Source organism: Rhizophagus irregularis, chromosome 4, assembly GCF_026210795.1.
Source record: "Rhizophagus irregularis chromosome 4, complete sequence".
Taxonomy (NCBI): Eukaryota; Fungi; Glomeromycota; class Glomeromycetes; order Glomerales; family Glomeraceae; genus Rhizophagus; species Rhizophagus irregularis.
The window spans coordinates 5,864,240-5,888,432 of record NC_089432.1 but is presented as its reverse complement, the minus strand read 5'-3'; the positions used below and the strand labels follow the sequence as shown (position 1 = coordinate 5,888,432).

Below are 24,193 nucleotides of genomic sequence, written 5' to 3'. Positions count from 1 at the left end.
AAAAACGTTTTCGCAACGTTTTTATTGCTTTGATAAAAAACATTGCGAAGACATTTATTATTAGCGAATATTGCAACATTGCAAATAATCCGCAATACCGCAATACCGCAAATCGCAATTGCCTATTTGCGGCACCATCCTTACTTTAAAGACAATAAAACTTAATAAAACTTGGTCTTTTTTTAATAAAAATGGTTCCTAGACTCACGTGAGCAAGAATAAGAAGTAATAGATGATCTTTTCCTTGGAATTTTTTGTGAGACCTTCAAAATCGGCATTACGAAAAAATCAATCTGTTATAAAAATTGATTTCAGCCAATCAGATCCTTGCTGATCAACCAATGTACCCTTATGCTAATATTACACAAATAACTATATATACTCGAACAAAGGCGTTTAATTGTATTTATCCTATTTTTTAGGAAGATTTCCAATAAAATTATTCAGTAATGGCTCATAAAGGTAAAAACATATAGCATGAATATAAATAAATCTAATACAAATTATCTAAAATTTTTATAAACAAATTTGCAATATAATAAAACTAGTTTCAAGAATTGAGGAAGATAAAGGTAAGAAAATAATTATCAGCTTGTAAATAATAAACACATGATTTAAATTTTTAAACTAATCATTAAAAATTATTTTAATATATTAGCTCGTAAGTAATAGGATATCTTGTTGGAATGATAATTAAATTACTTACTTCTATTATATTTTATATAACCAAATAATTTATTTTATTATTAACGTTATTATAGTTAGTAAGTTAATAGTTATTTATTTTTATTATATTTTACATGATATTCAAATAACTAAATTTTTCATTATTATAATTGTTTAATAATCACTGATATTATAGCAAGTAAGTATTTAATTTTATATTAATTTAAAAATATTTATATAATTCAAACTAATAATATTATTTATTTAAATAATTAGATTGTAAGTTACTGTATATATTTTAATTTTTATATAGAATTATATAATTGATTATAATTACTTTACTACAAAATTATTATTAATTAATAATATTACAGGGTGTAAGTTATTTATTTTAAATTCTATTATATTTATGTAATATTTACATATAATTTAAACAAACTAAATTCTTTATTTAAAAAATTGTTTATAGTTTGTAAGTTATTTATTTAATTCTATTATATTTATATAATATTTACATATAATTTAAACTAACTAAATTTTTTATTTAAAAAATTATTTATTTAATAATTATAGTTCGTAAGTTATTTATTTAATTCTATTATATTTATTATATTTATAATATTTACATACTAACTAAAATTCTTTATTTAAAAAATTATTTATTTAATATTATAGGGAGTAAGTTATTTATTTAATTCTATTATATTTATATAATATTTACATATAATTTAAATAACTAAATTCTTTATTTAAAAAATTATTCAAATATCATAGATAGTAAATTTCTATTATATTTATATAATATTTATATATACTAATTTAAACTAACTAAATTCTTTATTTAAAAAATTATTCAAATATTTCAGAGGGTAAATTTCTATTATATTTATATAATATTTATATATAATTTAAACTAACTAAATTTTTATTTAAAAATTTATTTATTTAATAATATAGTTCGTAAGTTATTTATTTAATTCTATTATATTTATATAATATTTACATATAATTTAAACTAATTAAATTTTTTATTTATCAAAATTTTAGAGGGTAAATTTCTATTATATTTATATAATATTTATATATAATTTAAACTAACCAAATTCTTTATTTAAAAAATTATTTATTTAATTATATAGTTCGTAAGTTATTTATTTAATTCTATTAATTTATACAATATTTATATATAATTTAACTAACTAAATTTTTATTTAAAAATTTATTTATTTAATAATATAGTTCGTAAGTTATTTATTTAATTCTATTATATTTATATAATATTTACATATAATTTAAACTAACTAAATTCTTTATTTAAAAAATTATTTATTTAATAATATAGGAAGTAAGTTATTTCTTATATCTATATAATATTTACATATAATAATTTAAGCTAACTATTTAAAAAAATATTTAAACTAATATTTTAGAAGGTAAATTTCTATTATATTTATATAATACTTATATATAATTTAAACTAACTAAATTCTTTATTTAAAAAATTATTCAAATATTTTAGAAGGTAAATTTCTATTATATTTATATAATATTTACATATAATTTAAACTAACTAATTCTTTATTTATAGTTTGTAAGTTATTTATTTAATTCTATTATATTTATATAATAATATTTACATAGATGAATTTATTTCTCACCTTGGGTAAGATTTAATATTTCTCATCCCCAAATCATAAATTATTGAAAATGTCAAAAATGGTATTTATAACCTTTCTTAAGGTATTAAGTAAATTTGTAGAGCAGTTAAAATTACCCATAAATTGTAATTTTAAAGTATACAAAAATTATATTAATTTGAGATCTGGTTATAAATCAGTGAAAATTACTATCAAAAAATGGGGTGAAATTTTGTAGATCATTAATGAAATTCATTTAATTGGCATTTTTGTGGGTAAGATATCTATCACTGCATCCAGTTCAACAAAATGAAAATATTACACAGTATTTTATAGCAGAAAAACCACAGCTTTTGAATGCATTATTAATTTCCCTTCCGATGAAAATTAAAAAATGACTTGTCTTTGTGGCAACAGCAAATTCTTATTATTTACGAATTTTCACTGATCGACATCCAGATCACGAATTAAGTTTTATTTTTAAAAGATTTTTTTTGTCAAAAATTACATTATTTTTCTTTTGAAAATAATCGGTAAATAATTAGTATGATGTCATTTTTATATATTAAATTCAGAAGGGGTGAGAAATCACCCAGATAAGAAATAATTTTTTTCTATTTACATATAATTTAAACTAACTAAATTCTTTATTTAAAAATTATTTAAATAATATTTTAGATGGTAAATTTCTATTATATTATTATATTTATATAATATTTACATATAATTTAAACTAACTAAATTCTTTATTTAAAAAATTATTCAAATATTTTAGAAAGTAAATTTCTATTATATTTGCATAGTATTTATATATAATTTAAGCTAACTAAATTTTTTATTTCAAATTATTTATTTAATAATATAGTATGTAAGTTATTTATTTAATTTTATTATATTTATATAATATTTATATACAATTTAAACTAACTAAATCTTTTATTTAAAAACTTATTTAATAATATAGTTCGTAAGTTATTTATTTAATTCAATTATATTTATATAACATTTACATATAATTTAACTAACTAAATTTTATATTTAAAATTATTTAAATATTTTAGAGAGTAAATTTCTATTATATTTATATAACATTTATATATAATTTAAACTAACTAAATTCTTTATTTAAAAAATTATTCAAATATTTTAGAGGGTAATTTCTATTATATTTATATAATATTTATATATAATTTAAACTAACTAAATTTTTTTATTTAAAAAAATTATTCAAAAATTTTAGATGGTAAATTTCTATTATATTTATATAATATTTATATATAATTTAAACTAACTAACTAACTAAATTCTTTATTTCAATATTTTAGAGGGTAAATTTCTATTAGTATATATTTATATAATATTTATATATAATTTAAACTAACTAAATTCTTTATTTAAAAAAATATTTATTTAATAATATAGTTTGTAAGTTATTTATTTAATTCTATTATATTTATATAATATTTATATATAATTTAAACTAACTAAATTCTTTATTTATAAAATTATTCAAATATTTTAGATGGTAAATTTCTATTATATATATATAATATTTACATATAATTTAAACTAACTAAATTTTTTATTTAAAAAATTATTAATAGGGAGTAAGTTATTTATTTAATTTTATTATATTTTTACAATATTCATATATAATTTAAATTAATTAAATTTTTTATTTAAAAAATTATTTATTTAATAATATAGATTGTAAGTTATTTATTTAATTCTATTATATTCATACAATATTTATAAACTAATTAAATTCTTTATTTAAAAATTATTCAAATATTTTAGATGGTAAGTTTCTATTATATTTATATAATATTTATATATAATTTAAACTAACTAAATTTTTATTTAATAATATAGTTCGTAAGTTATTTATTTAATTTTTATTATATTTATATAACATTTATATATAAGAGTGAATTTATTTACTGCACCCTGCATTACAACGCATCCTTCTTTTTTTGTAAATTGTTTATGTCAATCTTTAGTTTATACACTGTACCCCCTTAAAATGGCAAATGATAAACATACAAATATATATAAATTTGTAACGCAGGGTGCGGTAAATACATTATTTCTATATATAATTTAAATTAATTAAATTCTTTATTTAAAAATTCTTTATTTAATAATATAGGGAGTAAGTTATTTATTTAATTCTATTATATTTATATAATATTTATATATAATTTAAACTAATTAAATTGTTTATTTAAAAAATTATTCAAATACTTTAGAAGGCAAATTTCTATTATATTTATATAATATTTACATATAATTTGAACTAACTAAATTCATTATTTAAAAAATTATTTATTTAATAATATAGTTCGTAAGTTATTTATTTTAATTCTATTATATTTATATAATATTTGTATATAATTTAAACTAATCAAATTCTTTATTTAAAAAATTATTCAAATATTTTAGATGGTAAATTTCTATTATATTTATATAATATTTATATATAATTTAAACTAAATTTAAAAATTACTTAAATATTTTAGATGGTAAATTTCTATTATTTTTATATAATATTTATATATAATTTGAACTAATTAAATTCTTTATTTAAAAAATTATTTAAATATTTTAGATGGTAAATTTCTATTATATTTATATAATATTTATATATAATTTCAAACTAATTAAATTTTTATTTAAAAATTATTCAAATATTTTAGATGGTAAATTTCTATTATATTTATATAATATTTATATATAATTTAAACTAACTAAATTCTTTATTTAAAAAATTATTTATTTAATAATATAGTTGGTAAGTCATTTATTTAATTTTATTATATTTATATAATTTATATATAATTTAAACTAATTAAATTATTTATTTAAAAAATTATTTATTTAATAATATAGGGAGTAAGTTATTTATTTAATTTTATTATATTTATATAATATTTACATATAATTTAAACTAATTAAGGCATGATCCGCCTAAGAACGGCAGCAAACTACTATATAAATTCGGGGGAAAAAATTAAAACCAAAAAAAGGCATTATCTCGTGATCCAGTGATTGGATTTTAATGATCCCTTTTTGAGGTTATAGCTTTTGATGTACTCTTTAAAATAAAAAAAAGATATTTAAAATTGGACCAATATATCACAAGATAATTGCAAATATAATTTTTTCTGGGCAACGGAAGATTTATCGGGGGCATCGGAAGATTTACCTGGAAAAAATCATTTTTTGTGATTATATTGTGATATACCAGTCCAATTTCGATTTTGTTTTGAAGAGTGCATCGAAAGCTATAAACTCGAAAAGGGATCATCAAAATCCAATCACTGGATCATGAGATAATGCCTTTTTTTGGTTTTAATTTTTTCCCCCGAATTTATATAGTAGTTTGCTGCCATTCTTAGGCGGATCATGCCTTAAATTCTTTATTTAAAAATTATTTATTTTAATAATATAGGAAGTAAGTTATTTATTTAATTTTGTTATATATTTATATATAATTTAAATTAACTAAATTCTTTATTTAAAAAATTATTTAAATATTTTTAGATGGTAAATTTTTATTATATTTATATAATATTTACATATAATTTAAACTAACTAAATTTTTTATTTAAATATTTTAGAAGGTATATTTTTATTATATTTATATAATATTTACATATAATTCAAACTAATTAAATTCTTTATTTAAAACATCATTTATTCAATAATATAGTTTCACTGGTCGAATGACAACATATCAGAGAAAATTCAGGTACCCGATTCTTCACTAATTCTTCACAGATATATATATTATACAATCCCGATACTTATTCCCGATTGGGCTCAGGTTCTTGTTGCATTTCTGGATACAACCGGGCATAAATACTTCATAAGTATTGGATTTCTATTGGTGAAGAATCGGGTTTCTGTTATTTTACAAATAAACGCCCAATATTTACCAAATTAATAACTGAATCTTTTGAAGTTTTAATAAACTATAAGGTGCAAATCGGATAAATATTATGTTAATATCGGATTTCTGATATTTTACTTATATTTATATAATATTTAAGTATTTATTTGGGTTATCATAAAGTATCGTTAAACGATACAATACACGCCGGGCAGTAATTGAAATCACGATATTTCAAATTGTTTTAATCAATTTATTACTATTCGTTGCAATATATTATATAGCAATATACTAATCAATTTTACAGTAATACATTTGCTTGCTATATTTAATCGTTGTTATATAGAAATAAACTACAAATCATTCTTGCGTAATAAAAATATAAACTACAAATTATTATTAATATACGTGCTCTTTTAAATCTAACATTGCATTAATGCATTAATTAAACCTGTTCATCAAGTTCGTTAGGTTCATCATTAATATTATCGATATTATCGATCTCATCTTGTGGTTGTACGTCGGATCCGTACGACTGTGATATCGACCAATCAGGGGCACCTTCAGGCGGTTTTGACTCGTCGATCCACGTTTTATCATCATACCAACGATGTCGTGAAAGTTTTACATGACTTATTTTCTCACCAACTCGGTCAGCCAAGCGAAGTAATTTACGTCCCTATAAAAATGAAAAAGAGATAATAAGCAAATGTATACAATAACTATACAATTGTTTTATTTGATACTTACACGACGTGACCTCCAGGGCTTGTCATAAACATGAAGAACATGTTTATCCGTTTCAATTTTATTCTTAGGACGAACATGATCTTCGATTTCTTTTTTGGTGAGCTCTTCATCAGTTTCAGAAACTTCATCACTGTGGAATCCTCCTTCATTAAATATGGTTTCACAGTCTTCCTTGAATTCTTCCCAAGATAATGATGACGGTTGAAATTCTTTAAGCGAGGCATCATTAATATTGAACATATGCTCGATGCCTTTCTGACGTCGCTCTTTTTTCTATTGCAATCAGATATTAGTGATTAGGATAGAAAGGAACAAGATCAAGGATTTTAATTTCATATTTCGGATGTCTTCAGTACTTACATCTTTTCTTCGAGAATTCGTTCCTTTTCTCTTCTTTTCAAATCTAGTCTTATCCGGATCAAGGCTAACCATCCAGCTTTCTCTACGATGGCGGTGTAGATTCTGTAAGACCCATTTCAATTCTATATCTTTGTATTGAAACCTTCCGGTCAAGACTCTAGCGATCTCCTTCATGATGTGTTTTGAAACGTGTGGTGCAATTTCTACCCATTTTTTGGTATGATCCAATTGCAATGAATCATCGAGACCGCTAAGTATCTGCACGACCTCATCCTTAATTTTATAAAAAAATATCGATTAAAAAATTTTGCTGAATAACCAATAGTTACTTGATACTCACATGGAACAACTTATATTGATCTTCGTCCATATCTTCAAGCAAAACCCGAGCACGTCGACGATATCCAGTTTCTGGTTCTGGCGTGAGTGATGTATTTTGTCTACTCCTTGGAACTGGTGTTGTCTGAGGGGTTGATGGCCATTCAGCTTGTAGGTCGTTCCTTGTTTGAGATTTCTTGAGGGGTCCGAACTTCTTCCGTAAGTGCAGTGATAGCTCTGCTTAGGGCTTCGATATCTGTAAATTGAAATCATGACATTATATTCAAAATATGTAAAATAAAAAACATAATTATTATATTATAACCATACCATCATTCCTATTATATCTTGTAGTTGAACACCCTCCTTGTTGACTTGGTGAACGACTATCTGAATAATTAGTCCTATTATGTCTTGTAGTCGAACGTCCTCTTTGTTGACTTGGTGAACGACTATCTGAATAATTAGAATAAGAAGAACGTCTAGACTTGTTCCTTCTTGAACGATAACGGTGACGACGATGTGGTGACATTGAGTTTGTTTGATGATGGTTGTAAGAGGTTAAATTTGTTGTAGATAAGCGTCTTAAGCTTATTTTCTTAATTTTGAAAGGTCTTCTTCCACGCATTTTTACCAAAATTTGTTAAAGGATAAAAAAAAAACAATACAATAAGGTAAAAGACGTTCTTTTATACCTTTATTTATTTCCACAATTAAAATATTATGATTATTAATAATATTTTTTTTTTCCTATAATTAGATTAAATGTAATGATTACGATTTTTTTTTAATGATTTAGATCAAAGTATAATGATATGGCAGAGAAAAAAAAATCAGTTCGTGGGAAGAAAGGGGTCTTTATATATATTTTTTTTTTTGTCATATGAGGACCGATAGGTCTGTCGAAAGTAACGAAATAGTCTATTAAATAAGCTTTTTTTGATTGAATTTTTTTTTCCTTTTTTTTCATGCCGATAAGTCTATTGAAAATAACGAAATAGTCTATTGAAGTATAAGCTTTTTTTGATTCAAATAAAGGAACTTATATTGATTTAAATACAATAAATACAATAAATTGATAGTAACCTAATATGGTCAACAATGTCAATTATCAATCATACTAATATATCCGTTCATCGAAGAACCGGAAATTCATTTTTAATAAAATTTTTTTATATTATTATTTACAATGACGAGAAAATACCGAAGAACAAAAGCTGTCTTTGTAAAGAAATCCTATAATTTTAAACAGAAAACATCAAATAAAGTTCCGTGTCATTGCAATAAATGTAAAGGTAACATAGTTGATCCACGTACAAAAAATAGTCATAGTTTAAAAAGGGATATTAGACCAAGAGGAGTTATTGAAGAAATTATAGATTTAAATCAAGTTTCATCTGATGACCTAAACCAAGATACATCGGTAGACCTCTTGAATGATCCAATGGAAATAGAATCACATAATTCAGATGATGGTCATCATGAACCTATTGTTGATGAGGAAAATTATTCGTTTCTTCCCAAAAAATCGAAATCATCAAAAGCCAAATCGAAAGATAAACGAAAACATATCGGTAGTGGAAATTCCAAGAATGTATCATACCCTATTGTTGTTATTGAACAAAGTATTTCAGATGATGATACTAGTGATGCTGATGATGAAGAAAACGATCAAGTTGATAATGACTTTGATCCTATCGAAGAAATACCAAATGAATCTTCATCCGGCTGGTTTGACGCACCGGAAAATACATACGGTGATGATCCAGAAGCCTCCTTCATTGATTTTACTGAAGACTTTCATTGGATTGTTTTATGGATCTTATTATATCAAGAGAGATATAAGTTATCCGATGTCACTACCGATTCTTTAGTCAAATTTTTTAGATATCTTTTGGTTCTTTTGGATGCAAACACGTACAATTCTTTTCCTACATCTTTGTATATGGCACGTAAAAAACTTGGCGTCTGCGCTCATATTGTCAAATTCGCATCGTGTGAAAAGTGTTGCAAATTGTATAATGTAACAGAAGTATCAACTAACGACCCTTACCAAGTTCCAGCCACAATTCATTGTACCTATGTAGATTTTCCGGATCATCCGATGGCAAATCAAAGAAAAAAGTGCAATGCTACACTTGCTAAGAAAGTTCCGGTTACTAACGGAACAATCTATCGACCTTCTTTAACGTTCCCTACTGTTAGTTTAAAACACCAATTACAATTAATGTATAATCGAAAAGGATTTGAGAAATTATGTAGAAAATGGGCGGACCGTAACGATTCTCAATTTTTGAATGATATTTATGACGGAAAGATCTGGAAAACCTTTCAGGATCATCGTCAAAATATACCATTTTTCCGGAAAGATGTCTCAGACCGCCACTTAGGCATCATGTTAAATATCGACTGGTTCCAACCATTCGATAATTCAACTTATAGTATAGGAGCTCTATATGGTGTAATATGTAACCTGCCTCGAAATGAAAGATTCAAGCCATCAAATATTTTGACAATGGCTTTAATTCCGGGGCCAAATGAGCCTAGATTTACATCAACTAAACCATTATATAGCTCCCATCATCGATCAATTAATCGAGTTATGGAATGGGATTGAACTATCGAAAACATACGAAAGCTCTACCGGAAAATCTATTCGAGCCGCAGTAATATGCTGCTCATGTGATATTCCAGCCGCGAGAAAACTCTGCGGTCATATCTCTGCGCGAGTGGCTTGTCATAGATGCTTAAAAAAGGCTCAATATGATGATCGAAATCAACCGAATTTTGGCGGATTTGATGATATTGATGAATGGTTTGTCGAAAGAGATATCAACCAGGTTCGAAGGGATGCGCGAGAATGGTTGAATTGCAATACTAAAGATGCTAGAAATAGTCACGTCCATAATACTTTAGTACGGTGGTCAGAAATGTATCGACTTCCGTACTTTGATTCAGTGCGATTTCTCACAGTGGATCCAATGCATTGTTTGTTCTTGGGTATTGCTAAGTGGATCGTGACCAGACTGTGGATCGAGGAGGGCCGATTGACACAAAAAGATTTAGAAACAATGCAAAAAAGGGCAAATGCAATAAAAGTTCCAGCAGATATCGGTAGAATTCCCTACAAAATTGCTACAGGTGAAGGCTTTTCAAGGTTCACCGCTGATCAATGGAAGACTTTTATCTTAATTTATGCCACTTCCATAACGTGGGATCTGCTTCAAGAATCGGATAAATTGATACTCGCCAATTTTGTCCGTGCATGCAATATTCTTGTATGCAGATCTATAACAACGAATGGGTTAGAAGAAGCTCATAAAAATCTTCTAGAAGTGGCAAAGCTCATTGAAGAAAATTACGGCGCAGAAAAAATTACGCCGAATTTACATTTATGCTTACATATTTGCCATTGTGCGTTAGACTATGGACCATTATACGCGTTCTGGTGTTTCAGTTACGAACGCATGAACGGTCTATTAGGTAATTCCAGATTTCCGAACTTATCAATATAATTAAATCAATTTATTAAATAGTCTATATTTATAGGATCGTATCATAGCAGTAATAGAAGAATCGAACCAGAATTATTAAAAACCATTCAATTCAACTCTCTTCGATCAGTTTTCTTCATGCGCCCAAGACCATCAACATTTATCGACTTGTATCACACTAATTACACCGAAAGAAACTACCGGCAGTCTTGTAATTCATGATGAAATTAATGGAATAGATTACCGGGAATTTTTATCAATGTCTAGAAACGTGGAAGAAATGGCCGGAACAGGTTCGGAACCTTTTCCAGGTACTTTTCTTAATCCTAAAAGGATAGACACCAACCTTTCAAAAGAAGTATTAGATTTGTTGGTTGAATATTACCGCAATGCCTATGGAAAAGATTTCGCAGCACTATCAGATATCCATGCTGCTCCTTCTGCTATACCGGTATTACCAAAAGTGAACACTTATGGACGACTAAAAATTGGATCCGAAGTTTTTGGGTCAATGTATTCTAAAAGGCACGTCACATCGGCCAAAATATTATCCCAATTTCTCCATGATAATACTAAAGATACTTATCCCGGTATTGTTCAATTTTATTTTGAACATATTATACATTTTCCGGAAGGTTCTGTAAATCATTCCCTAGCATTTGTAAAGTGGTACCTTCCGGCAGAAAATCACAAGACTAGATTTCATTGCACAATTAATGGCGATGAAAATTTGTGCAATATAGAACTATGGAAAAAAGAATTTTATGATCTTAGCAGGGATTGTATTATCCCCTGTACATAGTATACTGGGTCGGTTTGTTGAAGGTTCTTTTTCAATAGGACGAAAAGAAACCCGGAAATATGTGTCAGTAATACCGATCAATAGAAAGTTTCATATTTAAAATTTATAATAATACTGTAATATCAATCATGTTTTATATTATGAATATTATAAATATACAAATAAATAAATATATAATAATTATTATTAAACCTTTAAATTTCTCACCGTCTAATATCAATGTTCTATCAGTATTATTATCGGACATGTGATGTTTTACCGATGCTTATTTATAAATTAATGACAGATCATGACAGATCGGGTGTTTATTTATTAGTCATCGGGAAATCCGAAGGGGTAATCAATTTGTTACTTATTATCAGCTGATCAAATTTGATATACGTTTAGAATCTATCGGCTTCTTATATAATAGAATCAATAGGCCTATCGGGATACTGATTATTTAATGATAAAAAAAATAAGAGCCGGTTAAGAACCGAAACCTGATTGGTCCCGATTCTTAACTGGCTCTTAATACACCGATTCTTCATCATTTGACCAGTGTTTGTAAGTTATTTATTTAATTCTATTATATTTATATAATATTTACATATAATTTAAATTAACTAAATTCTTTATTTATAAAATTATTCAAATATATTAGATGGTAATTTTCTATTATATTCATATAATATTTATATTTAATTTAAACTAATTAAATTCTTTAAAAATTATTTATTTATAATATAGTTCGTAAGTTATTTATTTAATTCTATTATATTTATATAATATTTTTTCATATAATTTAAACTAATCAAATTCTTTATTTAAAAAATTATTCAAATATTTTAGATGGTAAGTTTATATATAATATTTATATAATTTAAACTAACTAAATTTTTTATTTAATAATTATTTAAATATTTTAGAAAGTAAGTTTTTATTATATTTATATAATATTTACATATAATTTAAACTAACTAAATTTTTTGTTTAAAAAATTATTTATTCAATAATATAGTTCGTAAGTTATTTAATTTTATTATATTTATTATATTTATATAATATTTATATATTTAAACTAATTAAATTTTTATTTAAAAAATTATTTATTTAATAATATAGTTAGTAAGTTATTTATTTAATACTATTTATATTTATAAAATATTTATATATAATTTAAACTAACTAAATTTTTCATTTAAAAAATTATTTATTTAATAATTTAGATTGTAAGTCATTTATTTAATTCTATTATATTTATGAATTTTATAATTTATCGTATCTGTGATATATTGCATTCCTTTTTTATCATTTATATCACATTTTTTTTTCTTTTTATATATTTTTTATATGTATTATGAGAATTTAAAATTTTTTCAATTGTAAAAAATCTATTTTTACATCCTAGTTTTTTTAACATATTTTTTATTTTGCCAAGAATTATATAATTTTATCTGAAATATTCAGGATGTAATGTATTACAGATGCGATAAAAAACAAAATCCTATATTTATATAATATTTATATATAATTTAAACTAACTAAATGTTTTTTAAAAATTATTTATTTAATAATATAGGGAGTAAGTTATTTATTTAATTCTATTATATTTATATAATATTTATATATAATTTAAACTAATTAAATTTTTATTTAAAATTTATTTATTTAATAATATAGATTGTAAGTTATTTATTTAATTTTTTTTTTTTTTGCAAGGTAGTGCAATTTGTGAGTTTATTAATTATATATAAGAATACAAAAGCATCTGTTATATAACTAATTTATTAAAACTCCAAACCAGTTCCCCATCCATAAGATTGCTCCTGTGCCCTACCATCACCTTATAAAATTCACCTATATCCTTCTATAGTTACTATTGAATTATATAGGATCACCATATTATAAGATTTCAGTATAGCTTCCACTACCCTCTAAACAAAGAAAAAAAAAGGGTTATGTTATATTTATATATTTTTTTGTTGTTATATACTTTCCAAAATACCCTATTTCCCTCTTTAATAAATTGATTTATATATTGTCTTGCTTTTTCTAATGCTATTGACCATTGTTCATTATGTTTTAATATTTTCCTCTTTTCCAAATCATATATGCCATCCTCTGTCTGTAAAGTTAGAATCCTTTTATATACAATACGTTGATGTGCTAATGGTTTTTTTCTTAAGTCTTGTTTTTTTATACCCTTGGTATGCTCCCATTCTGCTGTTACCTTGCAACGTGGTTGCCAAATAATATTGTAAAATTCATTAACAAATACTTCTAGAAAGAGGGCTGCAATAGTTAATGCTATTCTTTTTGTCTTGACAATAATTTTGAGCTCCCTGTATTTTTCTTTTGGAAAGAAACTTCTTATCATTAAATGAATATGCGGAATGGGTAAATCAAGATTAGCATCAATAGTATGGGCAAAGAAGTTTCTGTTCCATATGAGTAATTGTTGTATATCTTCCTGACTTAATTGAATATTTTTTTCTTGTAATAAGAAGTTCTTGATTGTTTGATTACATTTACATACAGTATTGTTAGCTATAGTTATCCATTTATCACTGAGCTGTTTGCAGTATATCATATGATCATCATCTTCATTTTCTTCAAGACAAAACCTGCACTTTACATCTCCATATAAGTCATATCTTCTTTCTTTCATGATTTCTAAAGTTGGAAGCAAATAATTTAAAAGTTTCAAGTGTTTGATAAATCTGTCATTTATCATTGATGTTGTGCAGTTAGATCCTGTGTTTTTTTTAAATAATGTCCAGGTGACTTCTTCTTCTATTGTGTCAGTTGTGTCTGAAAATACTGATCTATGTGTACGATTGAGGGACCATGCTGCGTCTAATGTGGATTCACACAAATTATCTATGAATTTTCTGATGTGCCTGTCAACTCTTATACCATCCCAATAAATGTCATATATTAAATCTTTTTGTTGTGAATCTTTAATTTTGATGCAAGTTAAACTATTAGTATCATTTTTCGCTACCCTATCTGCTTCTTCATTGCCTTTGACTCCAGAATGACCTTTGACTTTTACTAACTTTATTTCTAACCGTTTGCTGTCAATAAGGTTAATTATACAACTTACTATGCTGTAGTTGTTGCATTTGCACCAAATTCTTGTTTTGTTTTTTCCATTTGTTAAATTTGTTCTTATGTAGTTGATACTATCTATAGCAGCTTGTGAGTCAGTAAGGATATTTGCTTTCTGACCTGTTTGTAAAACCAATATAGCTGACAAGATGGCTCCTAATTCTGCACGTGTGGATGAGGGCCAGTCTGTGATTGAACTACTACACTCCAGTATTACTTCGTCTTTACTATTCAGTATCACCCAGCCTGTACCCATGTATTTTGTAAAAGTGTTAGAACTATTGTTAAAGCGGTTTGTTAATGAGCCATCTGTGTAAATATTAATCATGTCAGATGGGTTAAAGGTTGATCTTATTTGTTGTAGCAACGCTATATGCTGTGTCATAGGCTTCATTGTTCACTAACGTGTTTTGTATTAGAGCCGTGTCGATAGTCTACCATTTGTATGTAACTGGGGCTATGTCTCACATTTTGTTGTAATTGTGGGTAGCCTCTGGTTTCTATAATGTCCTTGATTATTCTAGTATCTGGATCAGTTCGGTATTTGGATACTCTATTTATACATGTTAACGACGTGCGGTCTTTATTGAAGAAGCAACCACGGTTTTCTTTGTTGACCCTTCTGTCGTTTAGTGAGCAACCTCCACATCGCTTAATTAATTTATATGGCACTTCGTTGTCCATTCTCTGCTCACTGTCAGCTGTGGTCCAATGTTGTATCGTATGTTTACCTGTTTGAAGTTTTTTGTTAATTTGTCCAAATGTTAACGTATAATCTTGTTGCATATGGACGAATTCTTTTTTTCTATTATCTGTAGATGGTAACTTCTTTGGCATCCTGAACGCCTGTGCGTTTTTTAAATACATTCCATCATTTTCTAATCTATTTTCTGAGTCAAAGGGCGCCTTATCCGTCATATAATAGTTTTTTAGGTTGGGTGCCTTTTGTATGATATCTGTTAGTGAATTAAACCATTGCGGAGTCCTGCCTCTTGCTGGTCTTTTATTGATGTCACAGATTTGTTGCCATGTGACTGTGTCCGAAGCGTCCTGATTAACTAATTGTAATGCACCGTAGATCGACATAGATGCAGCTTTTCTTATAATGAATTCTTTGTCTTTCCTGTGCATCTTTGACGCTTGTTGATATACAAAGTTTCTTACGTTCGGTCCTATTAGTGGTATGTCCCATTCTTCGTTATCTGTTAATGGTTGAAATTTAAATAAGTAGTCGTGTGCTTTTCTCATTACGTTGTAGGCGTGATTGTTAGGCATTTTGTTGAGAACTGTGACGTCCGGCTCCATCAATAAAATGCAAGACGTTATATTTAATATTAGTTGCGCCTTTTTTAATCTCATTTTAACTACGTCCGCCTGTTTCGATTGCGAGTTAATGGTGACTAGGAATTCTGATATTTGCGCTGCTATTTGATTTCTCCACAGGTTCTTTAATTTGCCTTGTGCTGAGTGGAGAAGAATGTTGTCATGACAGTTGCTGAGCAGTCGCGTCTTATGTTTAATTGTTTGCATAACCGGCTTAAAAATTTCCTCATATTTTTTGTCTTCCCACACGGTTGTTTTAAGCCTATATTCTAGTCGCGGGAGTAAAACAGTGTTAATAATGTAGATCGCTTGCGCATGTGTTATGTGTTTGTGTCTAATCGCCCCTACTATTGTCGATATCTCTTTCTTTACTATAGCTTCTATGTGTTTGTCTCCTTTGTCTGCTTTGAACCATACTCCCAGAATGCGTATTGGAACTGATCCCTTGTTGACAAACACTTTGTCGTTATTTTTCCCTATCTCCAAGAACCTTTCGTTTTCGTTGCTTTCTTCCGGATTTACAACGATAATTTCAGTTTTTTCCCCGTTAATTTTTATGTCATTGATATCAAAAAATTCGTCCGCAATTAGTAAAATTTCTTCTGCTTCATTTTTACTTTTGGCGATCCATTGTGTGTCATCTGCGTATGCCGACACGGCGGTTCGTACTGTTATTTTCCGTTTATTATTATTAAAAACGTTGTCCGGCCAATTTAGCTCCATGCAGTAACCTAAAGCTTCATCTTCCTGTATTCTATGGAGGAGGGGATCGTAAAAAATTCTCCAGATCAATGGGGATATAACCTCCCCTTGGTCTATACCATCGCATGCTGTGAAAGTATCGGTTACACCGTACACCGTGATGATCTTGATCTTACGGTTTTTGTAGATATTTATGATGAAATTAATGGTGGATGGTGGTAATCTAATTCTCTCCAGAGCTTTTTGCAAGGGAACCATTCCGACGCTGTCGAAGGCTTTCGCCATGTCTTGAGCCACTATCCATACTGTCTTATTCTCTTCACGAGCGTCTTCTAGAATACCATTAATTATTGAAAGTGGTGCTGATGTAGATTCGCCTGGTAATCCCGCGTAATTTGGTCCTTTTAAAATTTCGTGTTTACTGAGAATATTTCCTAGGCATTTTGTGGTAATTTTGACTGCACATTTACGCAGGCACTCAATAAGTAAAATTGGTCTCGTCCTTGCTAGGTTGAAATCCCAATCATAAGTCTTGGGGATCGGATACAATTGAGAGATTTTCCATTTCATAGGTATGTTTTGTAACAAATAACAGTAGTCCTGTGTATTGCCTGAACAAGTCATTGGCTTTTGCACCAGCTTTCTTGATTAATTTATAGCTGATGTTAGAGATGCCTGGTGCTGATTTATCGTTCATAGTTTCGAGCATCTCATACCACTCTTGTTCGGTCGGTATATCATTTAGGTGTTCGTAAATTTCCGGGTTTATGTCTTTCGCGGTTCATATATTTCTTTCCACTGTTCTGGGAGATTCTCGAATTTATGATTTCGTGAGCGGAATAGGGATGAATACGCGTTAATCGCTTCTGTATGGACTTCTTCTTTAGAGTTCGGCAATATTTCTTCTTGGGTATCAGTGAGTATACGTATTCTGTCCAGATTGATTTTTGAGTATGTTTTGTCTAGGATGCTATTAATCATTTTCCGTTGATCCTTGGTAATCATACTATTTCTTTCTTCTATCCTTTTCTTTATTGATGCTTCTTTGATTGCCTTGTCCTTTATTTTAATTATTCTTCTGACTATTTTCAGCCAGTTTCTCGTTTCGCATTTCCATGTGTGCCAGTCCGTGTCTTCCGTTATCTCTGCTATGTTGGTTCCGTAACATTGGTTGAACGATTTAATTCCTTTTGATGCGTTGCGTAACTCTACCCCCTTCAATTCGTTTTTATATAATTTCCTCATTATACTTCTAATATATAATAGGTCCTTACGTTCTTTAGAGGAGTTTTCGATTTCTTTATAATTCCTATTAAAGTTGGTTTTGACGCCGCCTATTTTCTTGTGTGGAATGTGTTTAAGCGCGGCCTGTTGTATGCAGTTACATATGATGTCCCATAATTTATTTAGTGTATCCTCATTTTGTCCATTGGCTTCTCTATGTATCTGAAGGCTTTATGTTTCTTCAGCAGGCCATTAAGGTATTTTTCATATCTGTTCCACTGTTCATTTGTGGTGTTCTCATAGTCATATACAATACGTGTTGAGTTCTTTTCTGCTCTTCTACCTCCTTTGTTGTTAGTGACTATTATATTAGTGAAAGAGATTTCTGCGAGTGTGATGTTGTGATCACTATCTGTAATGTCAATTGACTGGTATATGTGACTCTTTCTTATGTTAGCTTCAAGTTTAGGGTCCGCCCATATGTAGTCAATTCTAGTTGATGTATTTTTGTTTTTCCATGTGAAGCATCTCTTTTTGGGATTTAGTTTTCTGTACGTGTCGTAAAAAAGGCGTTGTCTAACCACGTAATTATATTTGAAGGTTTTTTTCCGAGTTTGGATGGGCCGCTATAATCTAGTGTTCTGTCCAAATATGAGTTGAGATCTCCTATCAGAATGTAATACCTATTTTTTTTACTGTGATTAGTGAATTCTTTTTTAATATAGCTTGTTAGTTCACTTTGTATTTTCGTGTCTGATGGTGGTATGTATATTACACCTACTATGAGCGTGCAATTCTTGAAGAGTAACCAAGCTTCTATGTAGTATGCACCTATTCTATTGACTTTTCCAATGTGTTTTTCCCATTTCTTGTTAATCATTATGCAAACTCCTGACCCTTTTATCTTGTTGTCTTTGTTAGTCCAGAAAGAGGTATATTCTAGTGTTTGTTTGTTCCAAAATTTTCCGTGTTTTCTATCTCTGTTTGTTTCGCATATACCTATTATATCAGCTCCTTTGTTTGAACAGTATTCTATTAGTAAATTAAGTTTGGAATGATCGGGGCCCAGGCCGTTAATGTTGTGTCCCATGAATGTTAAATTGTATGTGTTGTTGTTATATACATTTGCATTTTGTTGCGTGTAGTTATTCTCTGTCTGCTGTGTACGCGTCGTTATTTATTTAATTTTATTTAATATATATATATATATTTATATAATATTTATATATAATTTAAATTAACTAAATTTTTATTTAAAAAATTATTCAAATATTTTAGATGGTAAATTTTTATTTTATTTATATAATATTTATATACAATTTAAACTAACTAAATTCTTTATTTAAAAAAATTATTTATTTAACAATATAGATTGTAAGTTATTTATTTAATTCTATTATATTTATATAATATTTACATATAATTTAAATTAATCAAATTCTTTATTTAAAAAATTATTCAAATATTTTAGATGGTAAATTTCTATTATATTTATATAATATCTATATATAATTTAAACTAACTAAAATTCTTTATTTAAAAAATTATTTATTTAATAATATAGAAAGTAAGTTTTATTTAATTTTTATAATATTTATATATAATTTAAGCTAACTATTTAATTATTTAATAATATAGTTCGTAAGTTATTTAATTTTATTTAATTTTATATATTATATTTATATAAAATTTATGCATAATTTAAGCTAACTAAATTTTTTATTAAAAAACTTATTCAAATATTTTAGATGGTAAATTTTTATTATATTGTATTTATATAATATTTACATATAATTTAAACTAACTAAATTCTTTATTTAAAAAATTATTCAAATATTTTAGAAAGTAAATTTCTATTATATTTATATAATATTTACATATAATTTAAACTAATTAAATTCTTTATTTAAAAAATTATTTATTTAATAATATAGATTGTAAGTTATTTATTTAATTCTATTATATTTATATAATATTTACATGTATTTTAAACTACTAACTAATTCTTTATTTATAAAATTATTTATTTAATAATATAGTTCGTAAGTTATTTATTTAATTCTATTATATTTATATAATATTTACATATAATTTAAACTAACTAAATTCTTTATTTAAAAAATTATTTAAATATTTTAGATGGTAATATATAATATTTAAATTTAAATATAATTTAAACTAATTAAATTCTTTATTTAAAAAATCATTTATTTAATAATATAGATTGTAAGTTATTTATTTAATTCTATTATATTTATATAATATTTAGTCTATTTCAAATTAATTTTTAGTTTAACATTTTCTCTTTTCTCTATTTTTAAAAATTTTAAAATAATTTAAATACATATATTTACATAAATTTAAAATATCCATTGGATGTACTAAATATTTCTGATTTTACCAAAAACTTTCAAAATTTTAATATATTTAAATATCATGTTTATTTATTATTTTCTTCTTTCCTCTCAATTTTTCAACCAAAAAGAATGTTAAACTAATAATTAGTTTGAAATAGTCTTACATATAATTTAAACTAACTAAATTTTTTATTTAACAATTATTTGTAATTTCTTTTAGTTGGTAAGTTATAAATTATTTATTTAATTTTTATTATATTTATATAATATTTACATATAATTTAAACTAATTAAATTTTTTATTTATTAAATATTTCAGAAGGTAAATTTCTATTATATTTATATAATATTTATATATAATTTAAACTAACCAAATTCTTTATGTAAAAAATTATTTAAATATTTCAGATGGTAAATTTCTATTATATTTATATAATATTTTTCATATAATTAAAACTAACTAAATTCTTTATTTTAAAATATTTTAGCTTGTAAGTATATATTACATTTTTTTAATTTAATATAATTAATTTTTTATAGTTATATAATATTTACTTATTAAATCTTTTAAACTTTATTTAGTTGGTAAGTTATAAGTTATTATATATAATAAAACTTATATAAAAATTAAATTAATTATTTATTATTATATTAAAATTTTATAATTTTATTTAAAGTAAGTAATTTATATTATTTAATATTAAATTTTTAATTGTAAATTACATTTTAAATTTTAATATAATTTTATTTTTATATTTAAAGATATGATTATAGTGGAAGCAAAATTATGGATCAATTTATTTCTAAAAATAAATTAAAATGGATTCCTTATGATAAATTTGAAAATATTAATAAATATTCTGATAAAAAAGGATTTAGTACTATATATGAAGCTAAATATAAAGAAATCAAAGTAATTCTTAAAGATTTTGATTATCTTAATAATTCAAATGAAAGTTTAAATGAAGTATGATTAAGTATTTTTTTTTATATTAATTATAATTTATTTATACTAATAAACTAAATTATTTTTTATAGTGGAAAATTATTGATTCAGATAAAATTATTAGAATATATGGATTTACAAAAAATCCAGATACTTTGAATTATATATTAATAATGGAATATACAAATAAAGGTAATTTAAGAAAATGCTTAACAGAAATAACAAAAACCTGGAAACAAAAATTATTTAATTTATATAAAATTATTGATGGTCTTAATGATATTCATAAAGAAGATCTTATTCATTATAACTTTTATGATGACAATATTTTATGTCATGAATATGAAGAAAATATGTATGGAATTTATATTAGTGATTATTTAGGATTGCACCAACTTACAAAATCCTTAAATAATATTTATGGTATTATACCATTTATGGCACCTGAAATTTTAAAAGGTCAATCTTATACTCAAGCTAGTAATATATATAGTTTTTCTATGATTATGTGGGAATTTACATCTGGAATTTCACCATTTAATGATAAAGCACATGATAATCTTCAACTTGCTTTAGATATTTGTAAAGGTGAATGTCCTGAAATTATTAAAAATACTCCACAATGTTATGTAGATTTAATGGAAAAATGTTGGAATGAAGATCCATTAAAAAGGCCATCTGCATCAAAAATTTTAAATATTATTAAAAATTGGATTTCTTTTCCTTTAGAAAAGAAAATTGAAGATATTAATGAAGAATTAAAAAGCAATATTATGGAATTTATAAATGCATCAAGTAATAATTATATTAATCATATTGTAAATTCTTATTCACAAATATACTATACAAGTCATTTACATAATTTTACTAGTAAAGATTTAAATGAAATTCTATTTCTTAAATTAAAACAAGAGCTCTTTAAATTAGAAAAAATTGCTGAAATTAATAATCAAAATTTTCAAAATGAACATCAAATGGAAAAAAATAATTTGCAAATTCAATTAGTTCAATTAAAAGCTAATATTTAAGAATTAAAATCTCAACAAAATCAATTTAAAAATCTATTAATTTAATTTTAAATTGATTATAAATAAATAGAAGAAAAAAATCTTAAGTTAGAAAAAATTACTGAAATTTATTATTAAAGTTCTTAAAATGAGTTAAGAGAAAAATAATTAGCATATTAGTAAAATATTTATTCAAATAGAAAAAAATAATTTGTAACAATTAATTCAATTAGAAATTAACATTTAAAAATTAAAGTCTTAGCAGTAATATTTAAAAATATGATATGTAATTATTTTTAAAAGGTTATAAGGTTATAACTTTTATTATAATTATAGTATAGTATTATAATTATAGGTTTTTATTTTCTACGCACCTGCATAAATTGTAGGATGCATATATTATATATAAAATTTTCAATTTTTGAATATTTTACGCACTGGTAAAAAAATTTAAATAAATTTTCTAAAAATAAAACAATGCATATGTATTTCTATACGCATCCCTTCTATTACATAAAAAAATTATTTTTTCTATTAATTAAATTATATGCCAAAAAAGTATCAAAGATAAGCTCATACTATTAAAATACTATTAAAATGCAAATAGGCGACCGAAGGGAGCCGGGCTCAAATCACTACTGTAATTCAAGCCGCTGCGGCTTGAATTACAGTAGTGATTTGAGCCATTAAATTACAATGATATTTTCCTTTTCTTTCCTTTTTGATTGATTATTATAAACTCCTTCACAAAAACATACAATTGTTTGTTTTCTTAATTTAGATTCTATTTTTTTCTGATCTTCCTTTGCATATGCCAAAGCCCTGTTGATGAGCTTATTGCTTAATATGGTTAAATGCAATCTTCCAGGTGAAAAAAGCCATCTCAACGTCCAATTTCAGAGTTTCATTGGAGGAACCACCATTATCTTTACCATCAGAGTCACTGTCATTAGGTGCAATCTTCCAGGTGAGAAAAGCCATCCCAACTTCCAATTTCAGAGTTTTATTGGAGGAACCACCATTATCTTCACCATCAGAGTCACTGTCATTAGAAATATTTTCAATAAAATCATTATCAAAAGCCTCATCGAAAATTTCATCATTGCTTGACATAAATTCAGAGTCACTCATTTTAGTTGTAATAAAATTTATAAGTGGGAGAAAGAGGTTGAGAGGAGAGACTAGAGAAGAAGAGGGGAGATAGGAAGAGAGGAAGAAAGGGGAAGAGGAAAGATGATAATCGTTGAGAAAAAAAAGTATAATATAATTTAAACACGTGATCATGTGAAATAAAAAAGTCTAAATTTAGACGCGTATCAAAAAAAGCTGCGTATGAGACAATTATGATGTATTTATTAAATAATTTAAATACCCATATATATCAGAATTACTATGCATGGGATGCAATTTATGCATCCCACATAAAAGTCAAATTCCTTATAATTATTATATAGTATTATAATTATTGCCAATTATACAAATATATCAATCATTTCTTTTTATAATGATATCTATTTATAAACTTATTTTTGTAATTTTTATTTTTCAAAAAAGGAAATTTTTGAAAAATCATAAATGTTATAATATTACAATACTTTGAGTTTAAAGTAATAATAAATTGC

At 25.2% G+C, this 24,193-nt stretch overlaps 7 protein-coding genes across 7 annotated transcripts; 3 read left to right on the top strand and 4 right to left on the bottom strand.

Moving 5' to 3' along the window:
- Nucleotides 1-6,640: 6,640 nt before the first annotated feature.
- OCT59_024572 (uncharacterized protein) lies at nt 6,641-8,251 on the bottom strand (the record flags this gene model as incomplete). Its single annotated transcript, XM_066135521.1, has 6 exons — nt 6,641-6,874; nt 6,946-7,218; nt 7,306-7,578; nt 7,646-7,768; nt 7,836-7,879; nt 7,954-8,251. The coding sequence occupies 6 exons, from the start codon at nt 8,249-8,251 to the stop codon at nt 6,641-6,643; spliced, it is 1,245 nt and encodes a 414-aa protein (XP_065991530.1).
- Nucleotides 8,252-8,812: 561 nt separating this feature from the next.
- Nucleotides 8,813-9,666, top strand: OCT59_024571 (uncharacterized protein; the record flags this gene model as incomplete). Its single annotated transcript, XM_066135520.1, has 2 exons — nt 8,813-9,540; nt 9,654-9,666. 2 exons carry the CDS (start codon nt 8,813-8,815, stop codon nt 9,664-9,666), a joined length of 741 nt encoding a protein of 246 aa, XP_065991529.1.
- Nucleotides 9,667-11,376: 1,710 nt separating this feature from the next.
- OCT59_024570 (uncharacterized protein) lies at nt 11,377-11,816 on the top strand (the record flags this gene model as incomplete). The annotated part of the gene is made up of 2 exons (XM_066135519.1): nt 11,377-11,707; nt 11,785-11,816. The coding sequence occupies 2 exons, from the start codon at nt 11,377-11,379 to the stop codon at nt 11,814-11,816; spliced, it is 363 nt and encodes a 120-aa protein (XP_065991528.1).
- Nucleotides 11,817-13,754: 1,938 nt separating this feature from the next.
- Nucleotides 13,755-15,026, bottom strand: OCT59_024569 (uncharacterized protein; the record flags this gene model as incomplete). The annotated part of the gene is made up of 3 exons (XM_066135518.1): nt 13,755-13,835; nt 13,907-14,925; nt 15,008-15,026. 3 exons carry the CDS (start codon nt 15,024-15,026, stop codon nt 13,755-13,757), a joined length of 1,119 nt encoding a protein of 372 aa, XP_065991527.1.
- A 2,776-nt stretch (nt 15,027-17,802) lies between these two features.
- On the bottom strand, nt 17,803-18,282 carry OCT59_024568 (uncharacterized protein; the record flags this gene model as incomplete). The annotated part of the gene is made up of 1 exon (XM_066135517.1): nt 17,803-18,282. One exon carries the CDS (start codon nt 18,280-18,282, stop codon nt 17,803-17,805), a length of 480 nt encoding a protein of 159 aa, XP_065991526.1.
- A 3,123-nt stretch (nt 18,283-21,405) lies between these two features.
- Nucleotides 21,406-22,592, top strand: OCT59_024567 (uncharacterized protein; the record flags this gene model as incomplete). Its single annotated transcript, XM_066135516.1, has 3 exons — nt 21,406-21,585; nt 21,657-21,756; nt 22,198-22,592. 3 exons carry the CDS (start codon nt 21,406-21,408, stop codon nt 22,590-22,592), a joined length of 675 nt encoding a protein of 224 aa, XP_065991525.1.
- Nucleotides 22,593-23,405: 813 nt separating this feature from the next.
- On the bottom strand, nt 23,406-23,702 carry OCT59_024566 (uncharacterized protein; the record flags this gene model as incomplete). Its single annotated transcript, XM_066135514.1, has 1 exon — nt 23,406-23,702. One exon carries the CDS (start codon nt 23,700-23,702, stop codon nt 23,406-23,408), a length of 297 nt encoding a protein of 98 aa, XP_065991524.1.
- Nucleotides 23,703-24,193: the final 491 nt, after the last annotated feature.